The sequence below is a fragment of the Macaca fascicularis genome, chromosome 15, assembly GCF_037993035.2.
Source record: "Macaca fascicularis isolate 582-1 chromosome 15, T2T-MFA8v1.1".
Lineage (NCBI taxonomy): Eukaryota > Metazoa > Chordata > Mammalia > Primates > Cercopithecidae > Macaca > Macaca fascicularis.
The window spans coordinates 96,498,672-96,515,578 of NC_088389.1; the positions used below are offsets into that span (position 1 = coordinate 96,498,672).

General features: G+C 40.5%; 1 protein-coding gene across 8 annotated transcripts in view; it reads right to left on the minus strand.

Moving 5' to 3' along the window:
- The window catches only part of VLDLR (very low density lipoprotein receptor), a 33,091-nt gene that overhangs the window by 6,678 nt on the left and 9,506 nt on the right, over nucleotides 1-16,907 (minus strand). For 2 of the 8 annotated variants that reach the window (XR_012424759.1, XR_012424760.1), the window contains exons 2-12: nucleotides 12,481-12,600; nucleotides 7,776-7,898; nucleotides 6,258-6,380; nucleotides 4,242-4,613; nucleotides 4,023-4,145; nucleotides 3,814-3,936; nucleotides 2,926-3,045; nucleotides 2,697-2,822; nucleotides 2,035-2,206; nucleotides 1,230-1,383; nucleotides 212-330 (exon numbers count right to left, since the gene is read on the minus strand). Coding sequence is in view for 4 of the 8 variants with exons in the window: in XM_074017579.1 (XP_073873680.1) it covers nucleotides 212-330; nucleotides 1,230-1,448; nucleotides 2,035-2,206; nucleotides 2,697-2,822; nucleotides 2,926-3,045; nucleotides 3,814-3,936; nucleotides 4,023-4,145; nucleotides 4,242-4,613; nucleotides 6,258-6,380; nucleotides 7,776-7,898; nucleotides 12,481-12,600 (1,740 nt within the window). In the remaining 4 variants the exon portion in view is untranslated. Of the gene's footprint in view, nucleotides 1-211; nucleotides 331-1,229; nucleotides 1,449-2,034; nucleotides 2,207-2,696; nucleotides 2,823-2,925; nucleotides 3,046-3,813; nucleotides 3,937-4,022; nucleotides 4,146-4,241; nucleotides 4,614-6,257; nucleotides 6,381-7,775; nucleotides 7,899-12,480; nucleotides 12,601-16,907 lie in introns of all 8 variants that reach the window. The other 6 variants (XM_074017579.1, XM_005581835.5, XR_012424761.1 and 3 more) reach the window with 3 other exon arrangements.

Sequence of the window (16,907 nt, forward strand, 5' to 3'; positions counted from 1 at the left end):
CCCAGCTGGACAACAGGTCAGTAGTTACGGAATGTGTAATTTGCTAATCCACCATTTTACTTGTGTTGTTCAGTTACTCCCATTGAAAATTCCTGCTAGAATTTAGGCGGAAGCAGAAGAGTCATCTGCTAGTCCAGAATTCACCATGGAGATAAATGGAAACACTATGAAGATAGTTGAGTGGGTGATCGAGAAGGAAGACCATACATACCAAGTGTAATTCCGTTAGGCCACTGGATATCCACTGTCACCAGTGGACGTCTATCAAATCCATTCATTCCTGCTTTTTCTATTTTAGCTGGTTCACCCCAGTCTGACCAGTAAACAAAACTGTGAAGAATTAAATGAGAAATAAGCCTCAGTGGTTTAGAAGGAATAAAGTTGTAGCCTGAAACTAAAATTTAAGCAGAAAAGGGATTCTCTAGTGACAAATAGTAACACTTAAGGGTCTAAATTTTGTTCTAGGTAAATAAATTTGAATATTAAGAATCTGCAAGTTCATTATTAACTGTAATAATCTATGTTTGTCTGACATCTAAATTTCGGCCCAAAGTCACAAGGTTATGTTTCCTTTTTAAAAGGTTACTTCTTTCAGAGGAGTGAAAGACAAATATCCTTTAAATTTCATAGCAGGGGTTGGCTGATTGACTTCTAATGAGGCTGCAGGGGGAGCAGTTGTGATGACTACAGCCTTAGTCAATTTCCTAAGCTGCTCTTCTATGTTACTTAGTGGTAATTTAGGGAACCCCCTTAGTGAAATGTTTCTATAAAGGTCTGTTTATTTCTGCTGGACTTTCAGACAACTTGCACACTTAGATGCAATGTCGTTACCCAAATCCCCACAATTCAGACTGTCATTTAGGTTTGATCATCCAGAGCTAGCCCAGCAAAGTGTTCAGTCAAAAACTAAAAAATCACTTGCATGGAAACTGGGTGGGCAAAAGGGTTCAGATACAGCTTTTGGTACACACATCAAATCAGGAATGTTAATTCATTAATATCAACCAGCAATCACTCATACGAGTCAGACAGGAGGACCTGTCATACAGATAAGGCCGTCCTAGGGTCATTCAACTGGGGCAAAACTGATATCTTGAATTAGAATTCTAATTCTTTGTTGTAGAGGGCTGATAAACCTTGAGATTTTAGTACTAATTCAGGTATGAGAAAGCTCCTGACCTACACACATACCATTCAAAAAGCTATGTGATAGAAAACGGTGTACAAACCCAGACAGTGGGTCCACAGCTATGGAGGCAGGCTCTCGCAAATCAGAGTTAAACAGGAACTTCCTCTTGGTTCCATCTAGGGTAGCTACTGAAATAGTCTTAGAAGCCGCATCAGTCCAGTAGATGGTCTTGTACACCCAATCAACAGCAATGGCTGCAGGATTATAGACATTGTCGATCATTTTAACATGTCTACCAACCTTGTCATCAATTGAGGCACTGAAACAGAATAGGTCACAAGAAATTTAAGAGTTTGACACAATTAGAGCTTGGAGAAGGGACTTTTTGCTTACAAAATGGTCAATGACTTCATTCAGAAAGAAATCTAGTAACACCACAGCTCACCACTCAAATTATTTAACCATGCTGCTTACTGATGCTAAATTAATAATGCTGTGGATTATCTAGTTGCTGGTATGTATTCTATATACAAGAACAACAAATTTATAAGTGAAGCTATTTGTTTCAGTATCCATCATCTGAGTTTCTATAGTTCCCATTAAGAAACGGCTCTACTACCATTTCTATTTGTAGCAACAATGAACAGTTCCCAATTAACTGTAGAGAAAAGGGAGAAAATATAAAAAATATGAAAGATGTCATCTTTTACTTCAGAGACAATTATTAGTTTCTATTTAGGAAATGATAACAATTTAATAAAGAATTAGTGTTAGATTTAATGTCCCCAGGTAATTAGATGCTAGATGGGGCTAGACACAAAATGAAACTCCTCCAAACTATCCCACAGATCACTTCCCAAGTGACAATGACTTGTCGAGACACTACAAATGGAACTGAAAGTTACCTGAAGATAGCCTTTTGGCTTAGATCAGCCCAGAATAGTTTCTGAGCAGCAATGTCAGCATCGAGAGCCACAGTGTTTCTTAGCTGTTCAACTAGTTGGATATATTCTTTCCTCTCTAAGCCAATCTTCCTGATGTCTCTTCGATTAGTGAAGATCAGACTTGGCTCTTTGCCTGCAAGATGAAAGTCAGGGTTACTTAGTTTTGCTTTAAGAAGGCAAGGTCTTTCTAAACCACCTCCTCCCAGCAGAGATCTTAGAAAGTAAAGGTATTGTGGAATACGTCAGTAGTATCTGTTCTGGAGTTCCTGCCCCTGGGACTTGCAAGTGCTTCCTATGGTTTAGGAAGGCAGTCCTGGGATTACAGCCTTCAACAACAGGGTGGGTGATGAATAAGTCACTTATTTGAGTTGCACTCAAGTTTTGGAAACAGAGAGCATGCAAACCTGGTAGGTATTCATGGTATCATACGCAAAAGGAATGACCAAGGTAGATGTCTGGGGGAGAGATCTGCTATTTAACCGATACTGCTGTATTATGAGGTTAGCAACATTGTTCTCAAGTACGATTTCACGTTTAGTTTGACTATTGTGGTCACCGGCTGTACCTTTAAGAGGGACTTACTTGTAAAAGTACAATAGCTACACCAGTCCAAGTTCATTTACCTACTGCCTTGCACACGCCAGTGGCAAGATCCATTTGATAGCCACGACTACATTCACACTTGTAACCGCCTTTTAAGTTGATACAAATTTGACTGCAGATTCCTGGATTTTGGCATTCGTCAATATCTAGGAGAGAAATCAGAATTAGTCTTGCTGCTCCTATACCTTACTAGGTACATACTACCCTTTCCCATCACCCGCAGGGTCCAGGTTTTCTTCTTAGACTCACCTCCACAGGTTTTCCTATCTATCAGTTCAAACCCAGCTGCACAGTCACACTCGTAGCCTATAACTAGGTCTTTGCAGATATGGGAACATCCGCCATTATTTACCAAGCATTCGTTTATATCTGGAATAAAAATGTAGCAGTCACTTGACAACTTATTTTCAATTAATACCTGTCTTTCACATTTAAAACCCAAGCTATTTGATAACTTATCTAGTTGGCCTGGTCAAACCCATGATTTGTCTAAGACCTAATCATTTATTTTATAGGTATATATTTCAGGGTGGATTATCTATCTCCTTGGCAAGTTACCAGTTGGTCAAGCAGCATTTAGTCAAGTTTCTCTATTGATGATCAGTTATCTTTAAGGAGGTTAAACTATAAACTAGTTTGGGCTAGGCACGGTGGCTCATGCCTGTAATCCCAGCACTTTGGAAGGCCGAGGCAGGTGGATCACGAGGTCAGGAGTTTGAGACCAGCCTAGCCAACACGGGGAAACCTTGTCTTTACTAAAAATACAAAAAAAAAAAAAAAAAAAACCGGGCATGGTGGCGGGTGCCTATAGTCCCAGCTACTTGGGAGGCTGAGGCAGGATAATTGCTTGAACCTGGGAGGCAGAAGTTGCAGTGAGCCGAGATTGCATCAACGCACTCCAGCCTGGGCAACCAGAGTGGAACCCCGTCTCAAAAAACACAAAAAACAAAAAACAAAAACAAACACTATAGTTTGTCCTACCTGGGTTTTTAAGTCATAAAGTTTCACTCTGAAGTCTACAATTGAACTTCAGTATATTCAAAAGTTTAAGCAGCCATCACATGGGGTCTACAGTGTTAGCTATGCTGGATTGTATCAAACTTCCAGGGTTTGTACTTGAGCAACAAGTACACTTACGACATTCTTTCAGGGGCTCATCACTCCAGTCCCTGCAGTCCTGCTCCTGGTTACATACTTTGCTGATATCTATGCATTCTCCACTTCTGCATTTGAATTTTCCAGGGCCCAAGCACTGATTGACTACAAAGAGAAACAAAGAAGGGAGATTCCATGAGTGGGTCTGGTCAGAGCAATCCATTGCTTAACCAACAAGAAGAAACCCTTACCATTTTTGCAGTTGACTTCATCGGAACCATCGACACAGTCTCGGATGCCATTACACTGCCTGCTGCCATGGATGCAGCTGCCATCCTCACACTCAAATTGGTCAGGTCGGCAAGTTCGAGAGGCTACAAAGGGAGGAAACACCATGGAATGAAGCTAGCAAATTGTCCCAGTTGATACACGGAAGAGAACTGAACATGCCATGCTAGAAAGCTACTTACGACAGTTGACCTCATCACTGCCGTCCTTGCAGTCAGGGTCCCCATCACATCGCCACTTCTTATGGATGCACTCGCCAGAGCCGCACTGGATTTCGCTGGCTGGACACTTGGTGTGTATAACTGGCTGGCGGCCACACTGCTCCAGGGACTCATCAGATTGGTCGGAGCAGTCTGCATCATCGTCACATACCCAGCTGATGGGGATGCAGGAGGAGGTGCTGCACTGGAACTCATGGACGCCACAGGTTGGCGGGGCACAGTCCAGCTCATCACTGCCATCGCTGCAGTCATCCTGGCCATTGCATACAAAGTTCCTGGAGATGCAGCGGCCACTGGAGCAGGTGAACTCACTGGGGCTACATGTTATATTGCCTATTAAGAGAGAGGATGCCCCATTGAAAGTGCATCAAGATAGGTCCTTTCAAGATTCTTGTCCCAAAATCTAATACATTGATCTTTATTCATTAATCGTAACTTACTAGCCCAACTTAAAGGCTACAACGGAGTTAAATCAAGAACACAGTCTCACTGTACAAAAAATGAAGGCACACTGTAAATAAGAAGAACAGAAATAAAGGACCAAGAAAATAGTTGAAGACTGGAAATTAATTTGAGATGAGAACCACAATTGACTCTAAAAGTGGCTGTGATAACTAACAAACTGAAACAAGGGATTTCAATTTGGAAGGCAGAGATTGAGTTGTCCTTGAATCAACATACAGCTTGTCAGATCTCATCACTAGTTGAGAATATCATGCAACGTAATACAACAAGCATTAAGACACTGTCACCAAAAAGAGGTGAACCACATACTACCATACATGGTTCCTCTTTTCGGTCCTTTAAATAAGGATCAGGAATAACAAGTCTTAAACACTTTCCATTTTGAAAAAGTCACTGCCAGGGCTGTAATCACCATTTAACAATCAGGTATGCTGACAATGATAAGCTAGTCCTACTAGCCAATTGGTACTTTGACTTAAATTCCTGCCAAACATTTCAAGGTCACAATTTGGTGGCAATTAGAATAGAGACCACGACTCTCTTGGGAAGCAAAGTCTAGATTTATAAGGGAAACACTTGGCAGCACAAGGGCTTACCAATACAGAAAACTCAATTCTAGGATTGAACACTAAAACTCATTGGACTAGGTGCAATGGTATTGACCTCAGGAGGTGACTTCTATACACAAGACTGGTGTTTCAACTGTAAGTACCCTGAGCTCCCTTGACTACTACCATATCAGGAGACCCATGCTTGTCAGACCTGGGTAGGTTTTAGAGGCCCTATAAAAAGGGCGGTAGCTTGAAAGAACATTCAAAGCACTGTTTGTTCAACCTAGCGATTTTCCCAGGACTTCACCTTCAACATGCAGCATTTTATTAAAGATTTTCCAAGACCAGAAACATGAAAGAATAGGAAACAGAGTTAGCTTTCAGAGACAGGAACTGCAACAGGAGACAAAGGTATCACCAGTTGGGTAGACTTTTCTTTGGGTATCTGAGGCAAGATGTTAATTCATGCTTCTGTGTCTTTTTTTTTCCCCCAAAAAGTTATGCCAGAATCTAGTTTAGGGGCAAAGAAATGTTTGTATAATACTCAAATAATTTATTCCAATAACCCAATCAAGTTTAGACCTATGAATGTGTTTGCCAACCCTACTCACCTAATTTTATTGTGCCAAAGTGCAAAAGGAACATGAATTACTGTCACAACAGAGACAAAAGTCCACACAATTGCTGCTTCCCTGAGCTACTACTACATACAAGTGCCTTGAATGACTTACCTTCTTATTTCTATTTGCCTAAAAGAAACACCAAGCAATGGCCAATTGCCACGTGAATGTCTTTTAGGGTTTTAGGGCAGTTATGAAGGACGAGTAATTGAGCAGATAGTGAAGTCACTGAAAAGTGAGTCAATGTCAGTGCCTCTTCATGCTTAGGTTAGTTTCCCCTGCCCACCCTTCCTTTAGGAAAAGGGTCTTTGGGTTACGTCACTCAACACTGATCTTCTTACCACAGTTTTCTTCATCTTCTCCACTGTCACAATCATTTTCACCATCACATCTCCAGGACACTGGGATACACTGAGTAGAATGGGCGGCACAGCTGATTTCATTTATGCGGCATGTTCTCATATCTGTTGATGATATACAGTCTCAAAAGAGCCTCAAAACTGATCAATGCAAAGCTGATGCTCCTGTGCTGCCTGGAAGCGCTAATACCTGTGACTCAGTAGCCTGGCGACTGGTGAAATTCTAACTGGCTGAAGCCTGGGGAGCTCTTTCATCAGCTCCATTCCTTAGAAGCTGTGCCAAACCTATGCTACCTGACAGTGTACCTGACAGCCTTGACCACGTCACTCCTTCAAGGTCCCATGGCGTGCTCAGTTCTGGCTTTTGTTTTACTTGGCATGGTGAAGTTTACTGGCTGGGCTGCTCCTAGACCACTATTTATCTGTTGGATATCAAGTGGACAGACCCAGATATTGTCATCTAATCTCAAATGCATGAAAAGTCAGATGGTCAAACATCTAGGAAATCTTCTATTGCCTAGATTCCTTTACAGGCCTCCTTCACAACCTTCTTTAAATTGACATCTTGCAAAGTAGAAGCATGCCCTAATACTTGACTTGACGATGTCATTCTCCACTAAAACTTGAGGCTGAATCTTTACACAACCTGTCTTTAGCTCGCAGGCCTTGAACTCACTTGTCTTGACCAATATTACTCCCCTCACTTATCTACAAAATTGAAAGTAACACCCTTATCTTCCTTTCCATTTGATTTTCTTTCATAATCACATTTTAGACCTAAATTTTGTTCATGTTAGTCCTTCTTTAGTGCTTCTACCAGTGCAGGCCTCTACTGACTCAAAATAAACTCTAAGACTTTCTTCGCCTTGACATTCATGTGATCTCAATTTATATGATCCCAAACCATCATTCTTTATGGTCTCACAGACTGTTTCCTAAGGACACAGGTATACACTTGCATACCTATGAAGTTTATCTTATTCAAGAATAAGCTGTAAGATCTCCATTTTAGTAACTTTAGGTTACATGTGTGTCAGAAGTCACTATTCACCCAATTAGTAGCTACCTTACCTCTTCAGTAATAGCTTTTTAATAGTATGAGAAGCTGTGCTTCTAAAAGCTTATGCTTGGCCCATAGGGAACCCTCACTTCTTGACTTAGCTTCCAGGACCACAGTACCATCTGCTCAGAATCATTATAATCAAACATTTGAAATCTATGCACCTAGTCAAGGAGTTCTTGACTGAATCTGCTGACTTCAGTTTTAAGTATTCAATAGTGAAGCTACCCAAGAGAATGTAAGTCTTGTTGGACCAGGGAGAACATTCTTTAAAGGAGGCTGATAAACTGGTAGTGATTTGACTGACTTTGGAGTCAATTGACCTAAACTTCAAGGCAGGCAAAGAAAAATGAATACCAAGTAGTAGATTAAGCAATACTTAGAAACGTGAGACACCAAACAACTTAGGAAAGTTCAAGGCCAAAGCAAGTTACACTCACGGCACTGTTCTGGACTTTCATCTGAACCATCTTCACAGTCAGGATCTCCATCACACTTCCATCGGTTGGGAACACACTGGCCATTGTTGCACACGAAGTCAGATTCAGCACACGTCTTCTTTACTACAAACGTTTATTTGAAGGGTTAAAGTTGAAGTCACTTACCCACAGCCCTAGCTTCACATGAGGGCTCATACTGCATTTTGGCATGTTTTGCTCTAAAAAAAGCTGAGTCAATGGGCACTCAATTGCCAATATCCAGGGGGAAACTTCAGAAAAATTATTATTATTATTATTATTTTTTTCAGAGAAGGAAGATGCTCATTTGAGAGACTTGGAGGAAACTGAAGTCAAGGTCAGATAGAAGTTGCCCATTATCTTACGACTCGGAGATATCTTACATTTAACTTCCTGCCTATTGTATAATGTTGAGATTAAGTAACACTTTCATTTTCTATATGTATTTCTTCCAAGTCATTCAAGTACTTCATACATTTAACAGCTAAACATTCCCTCTTCTGACTGGATCATAGTAGAACTGTTTGCTGGGGACTGAATGTTTGTTTCCACCCAAAATTCATGTATTGAAATCCTAACCCCCAATATGATGTTATTAGGAAGTCGGGCCTCTGGGAGGTAATTAAGTCATGAGGATGGAGTCCCCATGAATGGGATTAACACCCTTATAAAAAGAAATCAGAGCACTTGCTTTCTCTCTCTTTGTAATCTACTATGTAAGGACACAGTGAGAAGATGGTCATCTGCAAATCGGAAAGACAGCTCTCACCTGATACCAGATCTGCTGGCACCTTGATCTTGGACTTCTCAGCCTCCATAACTATGAGAAATAAATTTCTGTTGTTTCAGCCACCCATCTATGGTGTTTTTGTGAGAGCAGTCTGAGCTGACTAAGACACTGTTCAAGGGGCATCCCTTAACAACACATGTGTTTAGTGTGGAGAATGAAGGCCAAACCCCAGTACTGAATATTGTCACCAATACTGGTCTACAGGGGCAAAGGAACTCATCAGGTAGAAAGGGGAGAAAACTCAATCGGTGTAACAAGAGATGTTGTATTTAGAATTCAAGGGAGAGATGATTTTAGCCTTTCTAGTCAAGGGGTAGGCTAATATCAATCAGCTAAAAGTCATTGAAGCTGTCAGTGCTAATATCCGTAACTGACTGCTAATGTTAAAATAGCCTAAGGAAAGGAATTGATTCTGCCGCTAATTCTTGCTGGGGCAGGTCTTTCCCCTATACTTAGGGTTACCATGCAATTTTTTGTCCAAATTGGGACAATCTCAGCAGAAAGGGGACACTGTTAATTAATCCAGAAGATAAGTATAAACCAGGGCTGTCCTAAGCAAATTGGGCAGCTTGATTACCCTACCCATGAAGGAATCACAGAGTAGGATGAATCTTGATATAAAGTAGCCACACAGGATACCCTAAGCTTATCTTTCTTACCGTATATTCTTTCTTGCCTATATGCTTATAGCTTCTACCCAAATTTGTATTTTAAAACATTCCTCTATAACATATATTCTGTGAAGATAAATAAGCGAAAAATTCACAATTTGATGAACATTTGAAAGGGACTATTTCCCAAATCACTGGCTCAAAGTAAGTAGAACTCTCAGAGTTTAGAGTTTGCCCTTGGACCACTCTGGTTCAGTGTAAGATATTATAAAGGGGAGAGATAGTGATTACAGTTAATTTCTAGAACCCAAGATGGGTTGGCAAATTATGATCTAAAAAGCATTATCTCCTTGAATTACATAACCAAGGAAACAAGACTAGCCATGCTAGCTTTAGATTCATGACTGTTTCTAAAATCACTGAAAAACTCAAACACTAGTGTTAATGAATTAAGTGGTATTCAAGGCCCATGTTCTCCTGAGCATGGAGGAAGAAGTCAGAGGGTCTGCAGGGTTAGTTGTTGTAATTCAACCTGTGATATTCTTTGGAAGTTGCAAAAGAGGGACTAGCGGAATGGCTGTAAAGAGACCCCGTGATTGATTGATTGATTGATTTTGAGACAGAGTCTCGCTCTGTCACCCAGGCTGGAGTGCAGTGATGTGATCTCAGCTCACTGCAAGCTCTGCCTCCCTGTGGAGGCCATTCTCCTGCCTCAGCCATTCTCCTGCCTCAGCCTCCCAAGTAGCTGGGACTACAGGTGCCTGCCACCATGCCTGGCTAATATTTTGTATTTTTAGTAGAGACAGGGTTTCACCGTGTTAGCCAGGATGGTCTCAATCTCCTGACCTCGTGATCCGTTCGCCTTAGCCTCCCAAAGTGCTGGGATTACAGGCGTGAGCCACTGCTCCTAGCAGTTTTTTTTGAGACGGAGTCTCGTTCTGTCGCCCAGGCTGGAGGGCAGTGGCACGATCTCGGCTCACTGCAAGCTCTGCCTTCCCAGGTTCACGCCATTCTCCTCCCCCAGCCTCCCGAGTAGCTGGGATTACAGGTGCCCGGCTGGGACTACACCACGCCCGGCTAATTTTTTTTTTGTATTTTTAGTAGAGACAGGGTTTCATTGTGTTAGGCAGGATGGTCTCAATCTCCTGACCTCATGATCCACCCGCCTCGGCCTCCCAAAGTGCTGGGATTATAGGCATGAGCCACTGCACCTGGCCCCCCATGATTTTAAGTCTTAGAAAACATAATGAGGATGTGAAAGATTGGCTGTATACCACAGTGTTTGAGCAAAAGATAAACAGAGACAAATTGCTGTCGGGTTATCTCTCTTCATCTGGAGCATAGACTGGGAGGGTAAAGAAAGGATATTTGAACTGGGCCTTGAGAGACAAGTAAAAATTTAGATGTGCTACAGAGGAAGAGAATTAGCAGTTACATATTTAGAGTACTTAGGTTGCTGATTAATTAGCTCAGCCTAACACTCTAAAAGAATGAGTTAATGGGACCAACAGAAGCACATGGCTTAGAGAATCTAAATTTGACTATGCCCACTGACATACTGGAAATAAAGAACCATGCTAAATATTGTAACCAAGTTCCATATTAAGAGATTAGACCAAAAATAGGAGGTAGCTTTGGAAGTTTTAAGTAATTCTACAGCTTTCCTCTTCCATAGAGAAATAAAGTAAGCACTCAGAACTTCCCTGATTGTAATGTTTCCACTTTCTTTCTCTACTGTCACACATGGAAAGTAGAGACTAATTGTGGCTAAGAATACAATTTTTCCTACCTCAAATGATCTTGATTAGATATATGTCTACCTCCTTTTCTTTTCCAAACTCTCCTACCATGTGGCTAGTAGAGAGTACTTATACAAGACTATTTTAGAAAAATCCCAAGTTGACCCAGGTTAGTTCCTACTGAGTCAGATGGTAAAAGAAGACTTTTGCAATATAAAGAGAATAATTGCTTTTTAAGAACAAGCAATAGGTTTTGCCAAATATATAGTTTAGAATAGAGAAAAAAAATTGCAACTTACAACAGGAAAATAGTTGACAAGAGTGAGGACTCTCTAGGGAGATATTTAGTGAGGGAACTAAATTACCAAGGTAACCCAGAAATAGCATGAGACTCAATGTCTTGTGGAATAGATTAAAATCTTAGTGTTAAAATGCAAATGATGGGAAAGTGTTGCACAGGAGAACTATTCTTGGTCCTACGACTGGATGTAAGTTTCTTCCCTGAGACTGTAGAATTGACTTTCTTATGCTTCCAAAGGAGCTGCTGATCTGCTCTACACATTGGCATAAAAACACCTGTGATACTGCTCAGAGCGAACAGGTATAGAACAAGGTCTGCCATGATGTATAGCCGTTTAGTAATGATGCAAGAAGTAGGTAAGGGCATAACAAGGTGTCAGTTGCTGAGACCTACATTTCGTCTCTACTTTTCTTCTGTATTTCTACCTTGTATAGTGAACATCTTTATATAACATCTTTTAAAAGATAAATGACAATGTTAGCACCAATATTCACATAGAATATTGTTTCAGAATGTTTACAACATGGAACGAAAGGATCCTAGAGCAAACTTCAGCATGTATTCATGGTATCTAAATGTGATCTTGCCATGCAGTTCTCAGCTGATTTGGCTTGACATGAGGTTGTATAGATTGCATACATAGGCATTTCTCACAATGATCTTTTGATAGATGCTGATTGATGGATGTGACACTGTATCCCCATTCTCTTGGGGAGAGAATGTCTTCCGCTCTGCTAATGCTTTAGAATTAGCAACTATTGTAGGCAGAGAATTAAAAAAGAATCCTTATCGGATCTTTGATCTGTGCTGGCTTGTAGTTTCTATGTCAGGGGTTAATTAACCCCCTGAAACTTTATGGGATTTTCTCATGTCCATGGCTTGCCTTCTTTTCTAGGATCAGAGCCATTTGAAAATCAAAAGGGGAAAACAGTCCTTTCTAAGCAATCCTCTGTTTGTCTCTATTTCTGGTCCTCTTCTTCCTTCTCCCAGATTCCTATTCCACATGTTTGTCTGATCTAAGATAAACTAGGTCCTGTCATTTAAATGGAACATCACCTTATTCCATTCTCAAGTTGATAACCCCATGTCAAAGATTCAATTTTATTCCTTTACACAGAGAAGTACAGATTCTTTAGACTCTTTCAAAGCAACTGTTAGAAGTGATTTTATTTTTAGAATCTCAATACGTTTGCAGATTAACATCATATTTTAACAAAATGCATAAATCATCAAAGTCTTTACTTACCACAGTTCTTTTCATCACTGCCGTCAACACAGTCTTCATCCCCATCACATTTCCACAACAGCGTAATACAGCGACCATTTGTGCACTGGAATTGGGAGGGTTCACATTTGGCTTTTCTCCCTGGAATAAGAAGGGAACACTCAGCAAAGCAAGGATTGGTTATAGATTTAAGATACCTAATACCCATGGATGGGGACTTTCTAAGGAGGATACTGCAGACTTGGCAGGCTGTAACCTCCTAAGGGCCAGAGTAGGATGAATCTTCAGCCAGTGAGTGACAGTAATTGCGTTCTTAGCTGGGTCCATGCTAAGACTAAATACTAGATTTCCCAGCCTGTTTCTTAGTGAGGTACAGCCAAGGGACTACATTCTGACTAATGGAATGTAAACTGAAATGGTATATACAACTTTAGGAAATATCCTTAAGAGGGCAGAGGATCCATTTTCTTTCCATCTATTCATTTCTGGTACCTGAAAATTGGGCATGGTGGCTGGAATAGTGATCTCGGGCAAATGGAACCAGACCAAAATAGAAACAATCCAGATTGCCCAGAGACCACAAGGGGCATCATCTCTGCCTCTGGACTCATTTTTCTCATTTGTTGAAACTACATGTGTGGCTATAATCAGCCAAGTCCTAATCCTTTAATGGCATTTCTCGTCCACATCCATACTATTATTCATTAATGATGTTTCTATTACAAGCACAGTGAAGAAGATTTAGAAGGAGCAACAAGAATAGGGTAGAAATAGAGATTGAACACATGATTCCTCCTCTTAGAAACTGAGGTCTAATTGGAAAACACAGGTTTACAAAACAGCTCCAAGATAAAAGCTACAAGAAAGTATAGTTAAGAGGGAAAGGAAGATCATTCATCATTTAAAGACGAGAAGAAAGAAAAGTGAGGTGGAGCTGAAGATGTAGATTCTATTTCTCTGAATCTGTTCTTCTATGCTTAATGTATGGATATTTAATTCACACAATGGTGTGAACTAAGACTTGTAAGTGGGACAGTTGGTTTTTTTGCCCGGCACAGGCCAGCTAATGTTCAGGTGCTTTCTATCATTAGCAGTTCTGTCCTTCTGGCGGATGTGATTGCTTTACGATAAAAGGCACAGATGTGGCCGCTTAAAGCAAATATACTGCAAATATTTGAGAAAAACAGTGGAATCATATAGTTCATGCAGACTACTGAGGGAGGGTTTCCAAGCAGAAGGCCTTCCGATTTCCTGCCACCTTTCAGCATTTGCAGCTGTGGCATGCTGGCATAAGAACTGATATTACAGAGGCAAGCACAGACTGGAACTCTTGTGTTACGTGCACAATACCCTAGTTGGTCTCCCTAGTGTCAGCTACTCCCTGCTGTCTGGGAGCATTCTGTGCTTTGTGGCTCTTCCCTGGGAGATTGAAATTTGACCCAACTCAAGATGACCATATGGGTGTGGTTACTTCCTTGGATATTAAATATGTTGCTTTTAAAACAGCATCTATCACTCTGCTCCCATGAGTCTAATTAAGCTAGGACCCAGCTACAAAGCAGAATGGTTTCCTACCTTCATTTCTTAATACTTTTTCATTCCTCACATGTTTTATGGGTTGTAATATACTAGGGATTTAGAAGGGGAGCTAGAGGAGGGTAGAGATTGTTGTCAGGAAGCATCACCTATGCGGTTTTATACTGCTAAACCAAATACGATGTACCTGGTGCCTCTCCCCTCTTCCCTCATTGCCACTGGATTCTTAATATGTCTGCAATATTCTCAATGCCGAGAGTACATGTCTTGTAGTTCTATATAACCTTATTACCTTTGGGACTGTGAAGGTGGTAAGACTCTACCTTGAGTAATCAGAAAAAGAACGATTTGTAGTCTGAGAACATAGGTATAAATATACTTGGAAAGAACAGTCAGGTTGCAGTCAGGATACAGTAAAGGTTGAAAGCCTCTGATTTTTTTTTTTTTTTTAAGGTTTTAGTTACCAAAGGTTAAGTCAAAATGAGACAAAAACATTGACATTGATATCTACAGTGTCAAAATGGGAACCTTGTGATCAGATTTGAATAGGAACTTAAAGGTCAATGTCAAATGATAGTTTCCCACCTCAGGGTTAAGGCACCTGGAAGACAACCTCCTTAAAAATGAGTTTGAAGCTACAGATTTCATAGGCACTCAGAGTGGTCTGGGATTAAATATGGGTATACAGTATCCCAAGGCTGATATTTACTCTACTATCGCCTTAAAGAGGGTCTCTGAATTTAGTTGTAATATACAAGCTATCGACAGTAATAAATTCTATTAAAATCCTAGCAGCTCTGCTCCAAGAGTCTATATTGAGCAGACTCAGGACAGGCATCAGCGTTTTCTACTAAGAAAATATCTGAAGCCAAAAAGGAGTTTAATTTCTAGCTTTTCTTATCCCAGATATTTCTACTTTACTCAAGTTTCTGCCTGATCATCATGAAGCTATGTTTTACCCTCTCTCTGTCAACCACACAGACATATACACACACACGCACACACTCCAATAAGAAGTAGCAATAGGCATTAGGAGTACAGTGTTCTACTAAAATGTCCCTGCTTGTTTAAAAGAATGACATTGGGGTGGGGGTGGGAAGACAAGCTGGCTTTATAAAGGATTCTTTAAAGACAGGCAAATAAAGACCTTAAGCTTTATGGCTATGCCTCTTCGTTTCCTAAGCACTTTGTTTTGAGGGACAGCTACTGGGCAGAAAGTGCTCCCTAGTTCTGTTTAATTCTCTGCTTCCCACAGAGAGGGTGAGCCCAGACACTAAATCGAATGCCGAGCCCTTAGCCACTGACTGGAACACTGTTAAGTTTTCTGTTCAAGTTTTTAAAAGGTTCTACCTTTCTACCTCTGGGACTCAGCTGGGACTGCTGCTGTGCAGAGCTCTAGGAGAATTGAAAGCACCAAATGAGTTAAGAAGCTTTTGGTTTCCAAAGCTTTGGGGATTACAGGATTGTGGACCTGCAGTCTATTCCCATCCATGAAAGTTAAGTCTCAAATTCAGTATTATACTTTCATAAAGGGAACAAGTTGAGCTTGAAATCATCTACACTCGAGGTTCTTTTAATTCTTAGGGCTAAGCTAAAGCCGATGACACCTCAAAAAATACCTTGGAAGTAGAAGTGCTAGGCACTTCTGCTCAGACAGGTGAGTAGTTGGGGTAAAATGCAATTGTTAGTGGGTTCCTCAAAGCCATGAGGTTTCACAAGAATGCCTTAGGTTAAGGGGCGGTTGAAGTGGAGGGAAAGGCCATGCCCTGTGTGTTCCACCTCTGCCTCTACCAACACTTTCTTTTGAATGTTGGATTTTGTTGGAAAAATTTGAAAAGGTTTCTATTAAGAAATTGTATAGGTTTTCTTCCAGCTCTAATACTTAGAATATCTCTGCTCCTTTGGGTGAGGAGGTTGGAAGTCACTTGTACCTACTCACTTATGTGGCTATTTAAATTTGTAATGCATGAATTCCTGGAGTGTCAACAAAATTCTCACCTTTACTATCACTTACATAGATGGAATCAGACTACGCACACTTCAAGGCACCTATTTTCCTGGGAGCCTTGCTTCTCTAAATAGTTAACATTGCTACACAGACACATTGGCAGTTCACTGGCTCCAAGAACCTCAGGGTTCTTCTTGGTGCTGTTTGTATAAATTTATGGGGTACATGTTAAATTTTGTTACATGTATGTAATGAATGCATACTGATGAAATCCAAGGATTCAGGGTGTCCATCACGTGAGTACATTTTTGTTAACTACAGTCATTGATGTTATTTCTTCTATCTTACTGTATATCTGTATTCTTTTACCCGCTTCTTTTCAACTGCCCTCCCTTTCCCCCGACTTCTGAGTCTCTGTCATCTTTCTACCGTCTACCTCCATGGAATGAAATATTTTAGCTTCCCCACATGAGTGAGAACATAAGATATTTGTCTTGCTGTGCCTGGCTTATTTCCCTTAGCATAATGACCTCCAATTCCATCCCCATGCTGCTGCAAATGGCATTATTTTCCCTTTTCTCCATATCCTCAGCAACATCTGTTGTATTTTGTCTTTTTAGTAATAGCCATTCTGACTGGTATAAGATATGCCATTGTGGTTTTGGTTTGCGTTTCTCCGATGATTAGTAATGGCAACGAATTTTTCATGTATCTGTTGGTTATTTTTATGTCCTCTTTTGAGAAATGTCTATTCATGTCCTTTGTCCACGTTTTAATGGGATTTTTTTTTCCCCTGTTGAGTTTGTATTTTCTGGGATATTAGTCTCCTGTCAGATAATAGTTTGCAAATATTTTCTCCCATTCGGCAGGTTGTTCTTCACTTTGTTGATTATTTCTTTTGCTGTGCAGAAGCTTTTTAGTTTAATTAAGACCTATTTCTCTATTTTGTTTTTGTGGCCTAAGC